The 17692-nt window shown below is 42.2% G+C and overlaps 2 protein-coding genes across 3 annotated transcripts in view; both read right to left on the bottom strand.

Moving 5' to 3' along the window:
* LOC139909315 (gamma-interferon-inducible lysosomal thiol reductase) overlaps positions 1-17692 on the bottom strand; it is a 108860-nt gene that overhangs the window by 58540 nt on the left and 32628 nt on the right. The window lies entirely within an intron of this gene.
* Positions 1-17692, bottom strand: part of mast3a (microtubule associated serine/threonine kinase 3a) — a 33135-nt gene that overhangs the window by 13912 nt on the left and 1531 nt on the right. For both annotated transcript variants that reach the window (XM_071896350.2, XM_071896351.2), the window contains exons 2-12: positions 15501-15589; positions 14307-14379; positions 11765-11785; positions 11452-11530; positions 8719-8876; positions 5746-5821; positions 5077-5286; positions 2337-2438; positions 1549-1681; positions 795-865; positions 328-413 (exon numbers count right to left, since the gene is read on the bottom strand). In XM_071896350.2, coding sequence (XP_071752451.1) covers positions 328-413; positions 795-865; positions 1549-1681; positions 2337-2438; positions 5077-5286; positions 5746-5821; positions 8719-8876; positions 11452-11530; positions 11765-11785; positions 14307-14379; positions 15501-15589 — 1098 coding nt within the window. The remainder of the gene's footprint in view (positions 1-327; positions 414-794; positions 866-1548; positions 1682-2336; positions 2439-5076; positions 5287-5745; positions 5822-8718; positions 8877-11451; positions 11531-11764; positions 11786-14306; positions 14380-15500; positions 15590-17692) is intronic.

Below are 17692 nucleotides of genomic sequence, written 5' to 3'. Positions count from 1 at the left end.
AGGGCAGGAATGATGGGGTGAAGAGAGGAGAAGGGGGAGAGAAGAGGAGAGATGGAAGAGGGTACGGGAATGACAGGGAGGGAGGGAGGTAAAGTGAGAGGGTTTGGGGGGGGGGGGGGAGCAGGAAGGAAGAGGAATGAGGAAGGATGAGGATCATTCACAACTGAACACGGAAATGAAACTGCCCTGACCGATTCTAAATGTAAACACAAAAGAAATTCAAAACATCCTCATTTTGGTTTCTTTTCTGCTTTTATTGGGCTCTCTGTGGTGCCCACCGAGAGACTGAGTCAGTCGAACACACACAAAGGAGTCACTCTTACTCACCCATAGGCGCCGTTGCTAATGAGCTTGATGGTCTCAAAGTCGCTCTCCAGTGGTTTCCTGCGAGGAGGGGTGCAGGCCGCCCGGCTCTGAATCACACACGCCCAAAAAAAGAAGAAAAGAAAGAAAACAAAACAGAAACTTAATTGCTGCATCGCCTCTGAACAATTCCTGCACTTCATGAATTAATTGTGCTAGTGTCAAGGAAACGTTTCCCCTAGTATTCAGCATGATAAACAAGTGCTGCATATTCCACTGATATCTATCCAAGAAACCCCCTTCACTGATGTCGTAGGCAGCATTGTTTAGCATCACATCATAACCCTTTGTATTTCTTAATTATAATTCATTGCCCTCAATATAGTTTTACCGACCGCTAATCATTCCGTCACACTCAGAGTTACATTCCAACTTATTATAATTACTCAATCACTGCCACAGTTGTTTAGTGTCAGTTTATGCAGCCTCACCTCTCCAGTGTCGTCAGTCTCTCTGCTGGCTGCACCGTGTCCTGGGCTCGTCTGCTCCAGATGGACCATGTCTGTAACAGGAGCAGAGACACCAGGTCAAACTCCATTCAACTTCACTGAACCCCAATGAGGACGAGGAGTGCTTATTCAACCGTCTACAACTGACTAATAACTGAGTAATGATGCTTAATAAATCAGAATCAGGCAACTGTCACTGTATCCAAAGCACATTTTGTTAGTAAATGATTTAAATTTTAACTCTGCTAAGTGTGGCAATTTGTTTTATTTGACCAATAGATCGAGACTTTTCAGATTCAGGTGAATGAGGCTCTACTCTGTAAAATATCATTGTGGCAACCAGTATGATATGCTGTCCTGTAGAGGGAGTTTTCTAAGGTTTTGTCCTATCAAGTACTAGGCCAAGGACACAACCCGCTTTTCTGAAGGAGGAAGGACTTGGCGTATGATGTCAGGCAAGGCAGGAACTAAGTCTAGGGAAAATTAAGGGGAATTCAAGCCCTGAACATAACCAGGAAGACCCAAATTAGGATAAGAACTCAGTAGTCGCTCCAGATCCTTATCCCGCGTTACCACCCAACTTCAAATGTTTGAACCCTCTAATCTCCTCCGTGAACGTGTTTTGAGAAGTAAGCAGGGAGATGCAATACAGGTCAACACATGGACAAAATATTCTAAAATGCCTAAATAAAAAGGTGAATAAATAAGCAGACAGAGAAATAAATAAATCCTGCACCTTCCAGGGGGTCCCGGGTGAGGCCGAGCTGTCTGATGATGTATTTGGGAATATCAGTCTTAATGCCGTGGCCCACCTTGGCGTGACCCTCCGCAGCCTCCAAACGGTGGTAAAACTCCTCAGGATCAAACTCCTGGAGCAGAGGAAGAAAGTGTTGTGGTTCACATTGTGTTTTACATATTATTTAGTTAGGTTTGGTTTAATTTGGGGCATTTAAAAACATGCAATCACTGTAAAAATACTAGGATGGTACAGGAAAGTGTTAAAAAAGAAATATACACACAGACACCAAACATAGTTCTCCAGTACAAGAGCCACGGAATACACAGTTGGAGGAACTGGGAAACGCACATTGCGATGTCTGGAACAGCTTTTTCAGTATGATTCAATAAAGCTAACAGGGTTGCATGCACCATACAGTGTTAGTGTCACTGTAGCTGCAACAGATATACAGTATATAGTTTTCATAACAGAGACAGATGGGGAAAAAGGAAGCCTGAAAACTGAGCCCAGTGTGTTTCTCCCTGGCTTGTAAAACAAATGGGACTCATATACATCCTTGGCACAACGTTCAAAACATTACCTTATGTAGCAAGTTCAACAGTATTATTATTACAACTAAGGGTATTATTATTACAGCAAACGGTACTATTACTACAGCATATCATTAATGTGTACAAGTCACCTGCGTTTGAAGTGACAGAGTTTCTGTTCCTGGTGAGCAGCATGTTAATATCCTGCCACTCCAGTGCCTATAATTACAACTGTGTCATGCCAACGAGACTCACCAGACACTCCAGGAGCCTGGCAGGCCTGGAGATGATGATGAGAATCTTCTTCACCAGTTTGATGATGATGGTCATCTCCTCGCTCTCTGAGCGATCATACGCCTGATCAGAAAAGGACAAAGCACGATGGATTATTAACTTGACTTAATCCCATTGGTGCGATCCAGGAGGCAGCGTAGCTCATCCAGAAAGGTTGACTGCACTCTGTTCTTGGTCGTATTTTCAGCATCCATTTCATATTCTTATATTCGTACTATCCGTTAGTGATTTAGGGGATCTTGGCTGGCATTTGAACATTGTGCTTCAATTCCAGCTAAGCAATCACTCATTTCTGCCTGGCTGCATCTATAAATAATAGAAAAGACTTACGAATACGCTTTTAATAACATTGTCTCCATATCTTAGCCTAACATTGCCTTGCCATAACCAAACAGAAGGCTTATCAGTGTGCTTTATAGGCAGTGAAAGACTGAGGTCACTCAGAATTCAAGTTAGTCAGCCAATACGTTTGAGAGGTAAGATACAGAACCAATTACAAATCGTTATAAGATTAGTTGCCAAAGGTGTAGACTATAGAAAGTTGGTAGAAAAAACACCTCAGCACTCATACTAAAGCTGCTCAAGCCTGCTAAATCTTTCCCAAATGTCCATTGCACCAGTGTGCTGGATGCTAAATACAAATATAATAATATAATATCTAATAAAAATACCTAGAGGCAAAACATTTACAAAAGGGAGACAAGCCATTATAAGCTTTTCCTCATATTCATCTCTTTAACGAATGCCGATTCTGATTCTACAGCTTTATACAGCAGTATCCAGCCACAGCTCCACAGAAGGGCTAACCAGGACCAGGGCCAATTCAGATTGTTTAAACACAGGACTGAAAGTACTACTTGCTTAAATAAAACAAAGCTTTCAAAGCTGGAAAATTATCTTTGTTGCCAACAATACACAAAAATAATAACAAAAATATTGTTGTGGGGGAAAATTCCAATGACAAAAATAATGCCTATGCCTGTTGTTGTGTAAACTAAGCTACTGGGAGACTGGGATGAGGCGACCTGGAAGAAGAGAGAGCACTGCATCTTGGGTCATGGGACAAGAACTAACTGCGGCACCATTATAAATGAACTCAATGTTCCTATATACGCTGGATTCTAAGATTAGTCCTGTTTCCAGAGGCCAAATGATCCTACTAGCCATCTTTCTGAGTCAGAAAGAAAAAGTCTGAGTCTGAATCTATTTTACAGAGAGCAGCATTTGGAAAGGAAATGTTCCTGTGGAAAGTTATGTAACAGATCATTATATAATCAAACGCTTGACCACTGCCCAGATCTAAGTAGTAATACAAAATGACAACACCGTTACTGGCTAATGAGTCGGATCAGAGCGCCATGAGAACCGATCAAACATGCAATTCCAATCCAATGTTCTCAGTGCAACAATAGCATGCAATGTCCCAGAAGGCAGTCAGAGCTATACAATCAGCCATCCATTCATGTCTCAGTGGGAATAAATAATTGTTTTTTTCTTTCTGTCCTGGTGCAAGACGTCTATGAACATTGGCTACTGAGACGTTCATAAATTACATTCACATTATGGACATTTTGTACAACAAGGTAGATGAGGTGTGCTGTAAAACTGACAGACCAAAGGATATCATCTTGGTTTGTATGCACAACAGTAGTGTCAGTGACCTTAAATTTAGGGCTACAAACCTATCTACAAACCTGTCTATTCCCCTGGCTAATAAAAAAAACACTTAATTGGAAAGGGTGCAGCACCACCTGTGGCACCCCTGTCGTCTCTATACTAGCTTTTTTTTTAAATGTTTATTTCATCGAGTGGATGCCTGTTTCTCACTCTCTAATTGACTGTGTTCTTATTACAAGGACTGGCTGTATATGTATGTACTGAAAATGTTTTTTTTGTTTTTTTACATATTTGCATTGTTTGTAAAATCTGAAGCAAAATGGAAGTGCATTTTGACAGTGGGATTTGAAAGTTGTTAAGAGATTACTTACAACAAAAGTAACACCCTTCCATAAACTATGTGTATAGTATATCCACAGTTGATATTAAAAATGGATTAGTGAATGAATAAGTGATGAAACCCATCAGAAGATTTGGCAAGCGAGTCTAAAGTAAGCAAAACTAGAAAAGGGTGGGCTAGTTGTCACTGCAATGTCAGCTAAGGGATACACTAATAAAACTAAGTAAAGTCACAAGAAGTAGGCCATTCCAAGTCGCAACCATAGTTTTGCTCCAAGCATCCAAAGCACAATGCTCTAATTTACCATCACATCACTAACATGAGTGTAGCCAGAGGATGCAGCAGCTTATGAGCAAAAAGGTCAGTGACTAAACTCCCAAACTTCCACAAGAAGGCGGTCCTCTCTCTGAAAAATGTTCTCTTTTTTCAGTTTTATTCAGAGAAACAAGATGCAAAGGAATAATGTATCACTTATTGACACTATACAACTTCTCCATTTTATGGAAGTCATCAACATAATGAGTCATCATTGAGTAAAGAAATAACACAGAAGAACGAATTAAATAGAATTCATAAAATTTCAAAAGAGGGGGTAGCAATAAGTACTTTGTCATTTTTTTCTGGCCATCCTTTCTTCCTTTGCTTTGACCTTTTTACAATGAATAAACAAGTGAACAAAATAGTGCGAGCATTTCTTAGAATCCACTGGAAAATGGTGTCTGAAAGATGAGAAGCACCACCCACCTCGTGCAGCAGCTTCTCCAGCTTCTCCTGCAGCTCCATGAAGTACCTGGAGGTGACCAGGCCTTTCTGGGACTTGTCCAGACAGTCTCTGGCCAGCTCGACCAGCTGATGCTGAATGAAGCCCAGCACGCCGTCGGCCAGGGGCAGCGCACAGCCTGGGGAATACTCCGCAATGATGTCCAGCAGACGACCCTCCATCTGGGCTGTCGCCTGGGAAACAACAAGGATGGAAGACTTGTGTGATAGCAGTATTATACAAACTGTCGCCTGGGGAACGGTAAAGGAGATGAGGACGGGGAGGAAACTTCATTTAAACTGTGCAAAAAGGGTGAGATACACCTTATGTACACCTTATAAGGTCTAAATACTGGGTTTTAGTAAGTTCTTCAAATATTGTTTGATGGCTAAATGGGTCACTGGAATTGAAACAACAGATGCTTTGATACCATATATTTCAGCTGTATAGTGTTGGTGATGAGAATATGAAAGTGAAAGAGAGAGGCAGAGACAGAGAGAGAGTGAAAGAGAGAGAGAGAGAGAGAGAGAGAGAGAGAGAGAGAGAGAGAGAGAGAGAGAGAGAGAGAGAGAGAGAGAGAGAGAGAGAGAGAGAGAGAGAGAGAGAGAGAGAGAGAGAATTAGAAATAGAGGCTGCAGAAGCATTCACCGTACCTTGGGAAAGCGTTCTTTGTAAACGTGATTCATCATGACAATCTCATTGTCAAATGTTCCACAGGTCCGCCCAGGGCTGCATGAGAAACAGGCAAAACAGACATGTTAAAGCAGATAAAGAGATACAAAGTGACAATAAACATCATATTTGGATGGCAAAGACGGAGACAAACATTCACAGACCCAAAATCTGGATCAGATAAAGTCACACACAGAAACACAAACTAACAGGGGAAGGGAGGGGAGGAGGGATGCGAGAGGCTGGCACTACAGGGTAATGTTTAATGTTAATTCCTGTTTTGTTTTTTAATTCAATAGAAAAGTACTGGAAAAATATAGAAAGATTAAGGCCACCGCAATGTCAATAGTGAATGCTTTATTGCCAGTGTTTATTGCCACTTGAGTCATAAACAGAGCGTGTTTGAAGTTGACACTTATATGATTCAGATCAATTTCTCAACTACAGTATCCATAACCACATCTGTTGTGTGTACAGCGGTTCAGTTTACAAGGCTGAACTGTGCATACCCATTACAAATCAATGTACTGTCATCAACAATGTTAAAAATAGTGACCCTGGGTGCCTCTATAACTGTATATATCACATGCTACAAATACAGTATCAACACGTTACGTGCACTTCACTACTATTTCAGGGTAACGTCAACAGTTGCACATGCAGTCTGGTTTTATTTAAGGGCAACATGAACAGTTAAACTCTTGGGAACTATTAGGGGGATACGAAATGCTGCACACACCCACTGGTACTATTTCAGAGCAACATCAACAGTTGTCCATCGACTATTTCAAGGCAACTGCGAGTGCCAATGCGTGCAGTAATTCAAAGCTGGTTTTTAACTGCATTACAAAATCAGGTTACATAAATTGCATAAGCTACATAATCTTACAGTTTAACTGGCCAAATCCCTTCGTGCCGTTTTCTCTCCGGTCTTGTAGGAATTAAGTTGTTAGAGGGATTGGGGAAAATCAGATTTTCCATTTGTGAGGGGTGTCAAATTTATAAACCATCGCAAAGACAGAGGGGTAAAGACACAACTATAGGCAATAGTGCAGTCACTATGCGGTCTGTAGTTTGGAGTATATTCAATAAGTATACCCATATCTTTCTCTGTTCATAAAATATAGAGTATACCCACTCTAACAGGCGGACACACCTACAACACTGCAAGCTTTTGACATAAACTGTATATTGGAACATTTGATATTTTTAAAACATGACTTTATCTAGAGCCTTCTCTACCAACCACAGGCTAGTCCTATATGTTTATGTGTGTGTGTGTGTGTGTGTGTGTGTGCATTTGTGGTATGTGTTTGTGTATGCAGCCGTCCATGCCTGTTGTGCCAACATAGGCAGGAACACGTCATAGAAAAACCAACCACATCAAGACCGCGCCACCACCCTCCACAGCCCATCATAAATGTCTCCAGCAGCCTCAAAACCCACCACTGCTAGAGCCATTTAGAGTGCTGAGATGTTTGTCACAGTTTTATGAGTGCAGCGATGCTATATGATGAGGAAATGTCAAGCGCTAATCCAGGGGATCACTAGTATGCAGCGAGGAGTTATTTTCCAGACCCGCATGAAGTAATTATCCCACTATTATCAAATCCTCCCACCCAGCCCACTTGTGGCTGTGCTGAGCTCGCCTATGAACAATGCTTCATCTTTTATAGGCCTACTTATACTTTTATGGCGTTATCGCACTCAGTTCTGATTGGCCAATGAACTCATTCTGAGGTCTGTTATTTCTGAATAACAGACCGCTGTTTCACATCTAATCATATCACTCCACCGTCAAGAAGTCTGGTAGATCTTGTTGATTTCTAATCAAATCAATATGCAACACCTGTGCCAAAAAGTTATTCCTTAACCAAGGAGTAACTTCTTTTTGGCACAGGTGTTGCATATTGATTTGATTAGATAATTATTGCTGACAAACATTCAGCTAACCAAGGTTACAAACATGGAAGATTCTTCCAATACCACTTTTAATAGCAAAGCATGAAACTTTGATTGCTGGTTAGAGGCTGAATGGCAATCTTACCAGAACTGCAACCAGTTCTGCTACAGTGTAGCCCACGATGCTAGCTACAGACATTTCTATGGCTGCAATACTGCTGAAATATTTTTGGTGGAAGCTTGTATTTACTTTAGCTTGGATTAAAATGATTTTGAATCAATATTTTGTGTCAAATGGTAAAGGTCTTGCAAGTAGCCTTGTAATAAGTAGGATAACGTACAGGAAGAGGGTCGTTATCCCTTTCAGAATTATCTGCATTATCCCTGATGTAAAGTTGATGCAGTGTATGTGGCAGCCTTCCACCCATCTTCCATTAGTGCGGCAGAATTTTCCAAGCACAGTGGAACAAACAGTCCAACAACAGCAGTGCAGCAGCAGATGCAGATAGTTATACAAACATTTCCTGGAGGTAGAGCTGTACTGAAAAAATCTTATTGATTGAGTTAAACCTCAGTGGGTGGAGCCAAAGGACCAAGGAGCACTAGTTAGCTAACTGGTAAATTTGAATGGCAAAGAAGGAACTCAAAATATCAGTAAAAAAGGGAAATGGCAATGACTTATTTTTTCCCCATTCATTCATGACTATGGCACTCATGATGTTGGAAGGTCAGCAGGCTAGCTAACTAGCTAACCTAGATAACTTAGTAGGGCTAGATTGCACTTTTTCAGTTAGTAACAACAGCGCTAGGCTTCCTAATATTAGCTACCCCTTGCTGTGTTTATTGGGCTTCATTACTTTAGCCAGAAAAGGTGTGACTCTTAGGCTCCGCTGATTGAAATTTAACTCAACTAATTAGATTATTTCTGCCTCCAGTGCAGCTCTACTTCTGAGCTTGTACTGCTTACACTCCAATCTGCAGTGTAGCAAGTGTGCAAATAGCGGCTACATCTGTACACTGAAATTAAATAGTATCATTCAAACCCGAGCTACCTGAGACTGCGCGAGCGGAGCCTGACAGTGGGCAAGGGGTGCACTCCCTCTTCGTCCGCCACGCTCTCTGTGCTGCGGAAGTGTTTGAACAGGAAGTGGAGGTCATCTTGCGTGGGCTGGAAGGGCAACTGGTGCAACAACTCCTGGGAGGACGAAGACTGAGGGGAGAAAAGGAGAGGGAATGGGGAAAGAGAGGGAGGGGGAAATGGAAAGAGAAAAGGTATGTATAGAAAGGAGAGAGTGTGAGAGACATTAATATCTAGAAGGTCATGTTCTGAGGTCAGTGTACTGAAATTAATTGCAAATATGTACAATAAGTACAATTAATCACTGAATAACCTGAAGCCACATTCATTTCCTACTTTTATTTGCACATAAATATACATCTATTCTCTTAATCCACTTTTCTACTTCAGATTTAGCTTCTGCAGCTTTGAAGATACATAACATCCTGTGTTAAAAGGCTTCCTCTGATAAAAGAGTCACACCACCACTCTCTCTCAGATTCACTCATTAGCCTGTTAATGCGCAGAATCCTAAAGACTTTCATGCTGCGGCATAGATCTGAATTAGATGTCACACTTAACAAGGACATCAGCCCATGCTGTGAGAGTGAGGCAGCAATAAAGCACAACACCATAAATCCCTTGTCAGTCTTAAAAAAGGATTCAGTGAGCTTTACTGTTCTGTTCTCCTGAAACGGGATTTCTTTCTCTCCCTCTGCCCCGAGGCAGGCAGTGCGGCTGTTGAGCCGGCCATGTATGCGTTCGTTTTCTCTTTCCAAACCAAAATGTGTGACATGCAGCCTGGAATTTATGAGAATCCCCGTCTGGCTGGGATCTCGTGTTTCACTGGAGGAAGGGCAAAAGGAAGCCGAGCAGCTCATTTGACTGGAGGAAAGAGACGAGCACGAGAGACAGAGAAGAAGTGAGAGGAAGACAGAGGGAAAAAGAGAGAAACAGAGAGACAGATGGAAAAGAGAGGGGGCAGAGAGAAGAGAGCGGCGAAGAGACAGAAAACAAGTGAGAGAAAGAGGGGGAGAGAGAGAGATACCCTGAGGAGGAAACTAGAGAGGCGTCGGTGCCAAGCGAGCGCAGCATAAAGACCTCACTGACAGCGGCCCTGAAAGGGGCATTGTGTGGGAGGGCTGACCTCACCGTCTCCGAGCCATGTGGTTGGCCGGACAAAATTACAGCCGTGACAGAAGACCCGGTTATTGTTTTTATGACCAACTGCAGTTTCAGCAAAGACTTCCAAGACAAAGTCTCGAGATAATCACCACAGAAACCGTCAACACGCGGCTGACAGGCGCAGCCGGCCCGCTCAGTCGGCTGCCTGCGTTTGACTTCCTCCCAAAAGGAAAGGTTGACTGAGGAAATGTGCAATGCCATCCAGTCACTTGTGTGATGTCATCCAGGAAAAAAACGCTGCATTTCAACAAGGCTTGTGTTATTCTAGTGATTAGCCCAATTATTCCTGTACTTTCCCTTGGTCAAGGCAGGCTGCTCAAACTACAGCTCAAATCACTGGGGTACAAAGTCCTGAAGAGGTCTTAAAGAAAGCAGAATATGTCTTACAACGGCAAACATTAAAAAAATAAAACAATTATTCAATGAGGAAGGCTACACACTGAAATATTAGCTATTGGTCTAATGTTTACAACAACACTGAATTGGCTATCGTACCTAAAATACTAAGGAATGTGATGCCTAATTCATCTAGTAAAATACATAAGGAGTGGAATTTTGTGTGTTTTGGGGGTCATTTACATAAAGATTTCCCCCCAGAAATTCACACTACTTTGATTTTCACTACTGTCAACCTTCCAATCAGCCATCTTTGATCACGAGTCTCACTGAATAAATCATTCCAGCAAAAACTTTGGGAATGGAAAATGAGGATTCATCCCCATTTCCTTTCCCACTCCCCTGCAGTGAAAAGCATGATGAAAAGCCGATGATGGAGGGATGGATCATCATTGGATGTATCCCGTAACGACCAATGACTCATGGTCCGTCCCTCTGCGATGATGCCCATCTCCAATCAGCTGTTTTATATAAATCAGCTGCTGCTGAAGGTATGATCGAGCAGACCCGACACGTAATACTGTCGTCACGGTGTAAAGTTCTCCGCTCACCTCACTCACTGACAATGTTTTCACGGTGTCACTACTCGCATCGGTCAAGCAAACGACTCCAACTGTGTTTTAGATGTTGAAGTTCACATACACTGCAGTTGACACAAAGTCAGTCATGAACACTTCAACCACTTTAAACCTTTATAAGGCCTGTCGCCTCTAAACCACTTTGCACTGGATACTGAATATGTTTGCCGTCAAGTCTTTCACCATGAGAACTAATATACACCTTCGTTCATCTAAAATGCGAGCCGAGAACTTGCTTTAAAACCTGATAAACTGTAAATCAACAACCTTTTATAGTTGGATTTATTTCCTCACAACACCTACTCTGTATGAAATCTGACAGGATTTACAGCTCGGTGATACCTCTGCCACAGGTTTACAAGACACCGCGGCCCAATGGACACCTGACTGATTGATACACTGAGTATTAGTGACACAAGGAGCTAAATACTCCCATGGCAGTGTTTTAGAGAGAGGGTGAATATTTGATGAAGGGGAGAGAGGGGGAGAGAGGGAGACAGAGAGGGGGGGAGAGAGAGGAAGATGCTGGCAGGGAGATGAGGAGAGAGTCAGAAACAGACTCTACTTACAGATACTGATGAACTGGGTGGGTTGGTGCAGTAGCCAGAAGAGGGAACAGAAGCCACAGACCATCTCCGTCCATCCGCTCTGTAGAGACAGTACATTAACAGGCTGCTCAGTGCTGCCTGTTTATCACATGTGAAACCTACACATCCTGTTGACTCACTCCAATCTTCAAAATTTCCCTTGCCATTTGCTTGCTCAAATGTCATTGTAATAAATGATGTGTCCATACGGCCTTGAGGCAAATAGATAACGTCTTTATCATGCTTGAAAGTGTCGTCATATAAAAGGGAGAAATAACGATTCTCATTTTCTTACCTTTCAGTACGGGCCAGTTGGCTAAATAGATTCAGAAAGAGGGATGGCATGGGCACAAATGGAGAGAGAGAGATAAAGAGAGGAAGAGGGGCAGACAGAGAGACAGGGAGACAGAGTGAGAGAGAAAACAAACAGCGTTTAATGATAGTGACAGACTAAGCCTGGCTGTCACAGTCACACTCCTGTTTGTCTGTCACAGCTCACAGCCAGTGGTGGGCTGCTGAACACCTGCCAAGCTGCTATCATATTGCAGCACAGTGACCCACAGACACCTACTCCGTGACTCATACACACACACACACACACACACACACACAAATACATGCATATACGCACAAACAGCCTGCACCCACAGACACACGCCTAGAAACACGTGCCCACACTCGTCGGAAACTTCAACCTTGATTTTTTTTTTTGTCGCTATGAAATTTCCACTTGTAACACTTCACACTTTTCCTCCTTCTCCTTTGCTCCCCCCCTACTTATCCATCCAATATGGCAAGGAGTCACTCTGAGGACATGGCCCAATTTCTTTGACAGCTTTGAGGATTCAATCCGTCATGACATGGACGGCCAAATGTTCCTCACAGAAACCGGCTCTTGGGGGGGGAACGCGTCGCTAAATCAGAGGCGACATAATGAAATTGGGAGGGTTTGCTGTTGGGAAGCGTGAGCGAGAACCGAGGATTAGTGACTTTTATTAGATATGTGCGTGTCTCATCTGGTTCATATCCGATATCTGTGGCATCCGCTATGTGTTATTAAATGAAATGCCTTACTACTGTCACTAGGTTGGCGTATTAAGGTCCCATAGGGCTTAAGAAGATAGGGGCTAAGATTAAAAACAGGGGTTTAAAATCAATGTTAGAACCAATGTCTGGGGTGTAAAGTGGGGGAAAAAATATTGTAGGTCAGAGTGTTGGTAATCCCACTCTGATTAGAGATTGATCATACCCCAAGGTTAAAGTAAAGCATCTTTTAGGGTGCTGCATTTGCAAGGAAGAGGATATGCTGCAACTAATAGATTTTGTCTCACCCTTGGGATGCTTCATTATCACGGAGCTCCATCATTTGGATAGAGAAAAATCGTATTTGTCATCTGACGGAAATCCTGGCTAAACATGTCTGTCCATTTCATGTTTACATCACAAAATAATTGCACAAACAGCAGGGCTATATGGCCTGTGAATAACAAATACACCCAGTGGAGCTCTCAAAAGTGCAGTCACAGCATCTATCCCCACACTGGCAGCTTAAAAAGCCTCAATAAATTTAGATGAGTCATGCAGCCTTGTGCCAGCCAAATACTTTCAAGAGATATCCCCCCTCCATCTCTGAGGCTAATGGTGCAGCAGACCATACTGCACTGCTGCAACATAAAACGTTTGCAACATAAGATATTGGAAATCAGCAAGAAATATAAATGAGTAACTTCAAACTACCTTCAATGAAACCCAACCCAAGTACCTACTCATCATTCTAAAGTATCTACTTTAGAATCAGCCTTCATGTTGTCGTTCTGCCTAAAATCCCACTGTGAGCAAATCAACTGTGCGAGTAAATCCTGCAGAGCTAATTAGAATATTTCCAGGTCTACCAAACCTAACTGGCTTCAACACAGTGTTTCCAGCCACCGGACGAGGATGCTAGCTGCAACTCGTGTTCCTCTAAAGCCCAGTGAATCTACACGGTTATAAGAAGCGTGACAGGATGAGAGAGGGCAAGCTCTGTGCAGTTTTTCCCATAATCACAACAGCTCCCAGTAATGAGTGTGTACACTGACTTTCCGCCTTAATTGGCTTGACGAATGCCAAGACCCATGTCCGGCGAGTGGCCCTGGGGCCTTTCAGCTGGTTGGGCATGCTTCACCATTTTCTCATTTCCACTACAGGAGCAAACAGGTCAGGCCGGGGCATGCTCATTACTCATGCTACTCAATTTCCTCCAAAACCCAAATTTCTGTGATTCTCTTTGTGTCTTTTTTGCCAACAGAGATCGTTTTCTCACAAGGCCGTAGCTTCAAATAAGCGAACAATGGAGTTGATCCTCTGTTAAAGGCTTTTTGCGTTGGGTTTAGCTCCGTCGCTCATCACTTGACCCCGCTGTGAGAAAGTCACTAATGGAGACGCTTGGCTTTCTGCTGCTCTCCCTGTCAGCTCTGATGAGAATGAGATCATTACCACTTATGTATGAATTACAGCTTTAAATGCATTTCTATGGGGATTTATTCCTTAAGACTTGAACTCTTTCAACTTTAGATGACAGTAGTCTTGTTAGATCACAGCCATACAGTGAGGAAAGATTAACTAGTTTCTCAAAAGTTAAAACAGCTTCTTTTTCGGTTGCACTCATGTTAGTTAGGTATTGTGCTATTCATTTAAATGAGAAGATCAAGTTACTGAGATGCATTTGCTTTGATACTTTTATCAGTTTTATCAATTTCCAGTTCAGGTGTTGGAGAAAACAGTACTGCAGTAACTAGGAATTAAGCTCAGGTACCTCAGACCAAAGCCAGATAACAAGGATTTGACTTAGTTCTTACCTGCGGGCAAACTGGAAGTTGGCAGAAGTGCTGGCAGAGACATTTCTGGGGCTTTCAGAGGGGCTGCTGCCAGCTGCAGAAACACACAATCACAAACTGTTAGAAATGGTTGCAAGCTGAGAGAAATTACTAAAATATGTCAAATTATTTCACTGGCTGTTATGGAGGATATACTATTGAAACATTTATCTTGTGTGCCTTTTTACTTGATTGGTGGAAAAAAAATGCTCATCTTATCTTAAATTTGCTTCACTTCATTACTCAGTCTGAAACTATCAAATCTTTTCATTCCTGTTAAAATAGAAGCCATTGTTCATACTAAAGTTAACACGGTCTGTGTCTTCACTGACAAATCAAAGAATCTCCGCCAGTGGACAACAAGCAGTCCTGCTGTTGGCCAACGCATTGTTAACTGAAAGGGCCAGTGAAATGTTTTTGATGCCACTGTGATCAGCCTCTTTTCTCTAAGAGGGAAGCGATGCCGGACCCCTGAGTCACTTAGAAATTAACAACAAAATGGGTGTAGTGAGGATATGACTAGCAATATAGCAATTCAGGGGGCTGGATCAAGACATGGGTAGCCAAGAGAAAAATGCATTAAACCATTTTGAAAAAGAAGCTTTGAGGAGGAAATCGAACAAAACAAAAAAAAATCGAAATCACAACACGAACTTCTGCAATTTCCAAATCACACAAGCTGTTCATTTCTTGAGACAAAATCACTTTTCTTTAAACAATTTTGAAGTTCTAAAAAACTGATGACAAAAAAACATGTGATGATATGAATCACAGTTTAAATTGCAATTGCAATATTCTGTCAAAAAAAATCGAAATTCATTTGTTTGTCAATATCTTACAGCCCTAGGAGGAAACAAGCATTAAATCTCTTGAGCACTATGGACACATTATAATCAACAGCAATGCAAACTGAGTGAACACACCATAAGGACTGCAGTCTTGTGACATACAGCATCAAAACAAATGCGATGCTCTAGGCAGATATAGGAGACAAAACAGCTAATGTGGCGGTGTCAGCTGCCACAGTCGAACCCTTCAACTCGTCATTCCATCTTCACGTGGTTGTCTGTTATCTGTGTGCGTGCATCTATGCGAGTGCACTGAACCTCTAGGTGAACTGCCAACTGCATCAAACACTGAGCAGAGCAGACAAACAGAAAAACAACACACAAGTACCTGTGGTGAGTGGGAGGGGTGAAAGCGGTCGTGAGAGCGTGGGCGAAGGGGTCCCGACCGCCAGACTCCTTCTCTTGTTGTTGCGGGAACTGTGAGAGGGGGGAAAAAACAAAAAGAGAGAAAACATTTGCTTATGCAATGTTATTAGAATTACAAACAAGATGGCCCAGTGGCTAGACAGGATTGTTTTATTTTTCCAAGTACAGCTTGTTTATCAGTCGTTATCAGTGCCGGAGATACAGCCGTGTGGTAAAATAAAAGTCAACCTATGAACTCTGGTTGGTCATCAAGATATGAAAATCACTGATACAAAGATATTTACATATACACACACACGTATATATACAAACACATACTGTATGTGTGTACACATATAAAAACACACACACAAACACACACACGCACAGCATGCATTGTGTATTATGCGTTACTGTCTGGTAATGTGTCAGCACCAGTTAACCAGGTCAAATTCCTTGTGCACAGTGCACCCACACTTGGAGAATGAAAGTGATTCAGAATGCAGGAAATAATAATAATAATAATAATAATGGAAACACCTAACAATATATGGATATCAGGTAAACAATGAGAAGTCATTTGCTTCAGAACAGCTTCACTCCTTGAAATGCTGCCATACAAGTCCTGAATTATGTAGGAAAAGCCTCCAGTTCTTTGAAGGATGAAGGAGGTAGAAATCTAGCTCCAATAAAGGATCAATGATGTTTAGATCTGGTGATTGGGAGGGTCATGGAAGGAGTTTGACTTCATCCTTAAATCATGAAACCACTGTTGTTTTAGCAGTCTGTATAGGAGCATTATCATCTGGGAATCTGGGAACATCGTTAAGGAACAATGTTTGCACCACAGGGAGCACCTGGTCCTGTAAAATAGCCTCAAATTCCTTGGCTGTTAGACAACTGTGCATCAGACCTATTGTCTCCCACTAAATGGCTGTCCATACCATTACAGATCCACCACCATGTTTAACAGGTGGCAACAGACATTGTGGGTTGAATGAATCCTTTAGCTTTCTCCAAACATAACTAGTCTGGAGGTAGGAAAATGCATCTTTGTACGTTGACCTTGAATGCAGTTTCTGAATGTCAGCCCTGCCTTAAATACTGGCCTTTTTAAAGCTCACGTTGTACAGTGTTTGTTGAGACTGTGTCACAGAGGTGTTGATTCAATTCTGTGGTCATTTCTGAGGCCATTTTCTGTAATGATTACCAACTGACCTGTTAAGTTTCCATCTATCCCTGTCGGTGAGCTTTGAGTTTTGCCATGCTTGCCACGCTCATGCCAATCTTGGCATATGTTGTCATGATGTTTGAGACTGTTTCACTTGCCACATTAAACCATTTTTTGCAGTTTTTTGATAGACGCACCTGCAAGCCAATCCCTGCCTATTTGGTTTCCTTGGCACTCCTTTATGGAACTCTTTTTTGCTTTGAAAACTCACAAAACTCAAAGATTGTCAGTCTTTTGAAACTACATACTGCTGATTGGCATTCAACTGAATGACTTGTGTATCTGCCTTTATAATTGTGATTTAGTTAATTCAAAGTTGAAATGTGTTATTTTATCCACATGCTGTATGCATGTATGTATATAAAGCAGGGCCTGCAGGCATCTGTCCACCCTGGTGCTTGCTCTATATTTAAGTCTTGATTCACAGAATAGAATTGGGACTCCTTTTCGGTTTGTTGTTGCATCCCCCATAAGCCTGGTCTGCTGCCATCCTGCTCTCTGCTACTGATGTTCTTCCTGGTGATATCAATGCTGTCTCTCTCTGGCAGTGACCTAAAATAATTGAGGAGCTCAGACGACAACCATGTCTGACGTTTCTGGGTCGGCGCTGAGGCAGATTCACACAGTATATGGCCCCCAACCCAAAAAGACTCAAACTGGCAGAGACTGCACAGTAACAAGAGAGGAGCGAGAGCCAATAACTGCTTGACTGAAGCGTCAAAACATCTACAGCGCTCCCACCACGGAAAAACACTTTCAGAATGCCATTTTGTTCTTATCAGAAAATAAATAAACAGACACCCTTTCTTTCTCGCTGGGAGAAGGCAGCCTGGGCAAAATGGCATCAAAGCATCACTGTATCACACCAGGACCACGTGACAGCTTTATCAACACATAGCAGTGATAAGGCTATTCAAGTTTTGGAAGAACAAAAGTGGTTTGTA

This window comes from Centroberyx gerrardi, chromosome 13, assembly GCF_048128805.1.
Source record: "Centroberyx gerrardi isolate f3 chromosome 13, fCenGer3.hap1.cur.20231027, whole genome shotgun sequence".
Classification (NCBI taxonomy): Eukaryota; Metazoa; Chordata; class Actinopteri; order Beryciformes; family Berycidae; genus Centroberyx; species Centroberyx gerrardi.
Note: the sequence above shows the minus strand (reverse complement) of the source record. Positions and strands in the feature narration are given on the sequence as shown.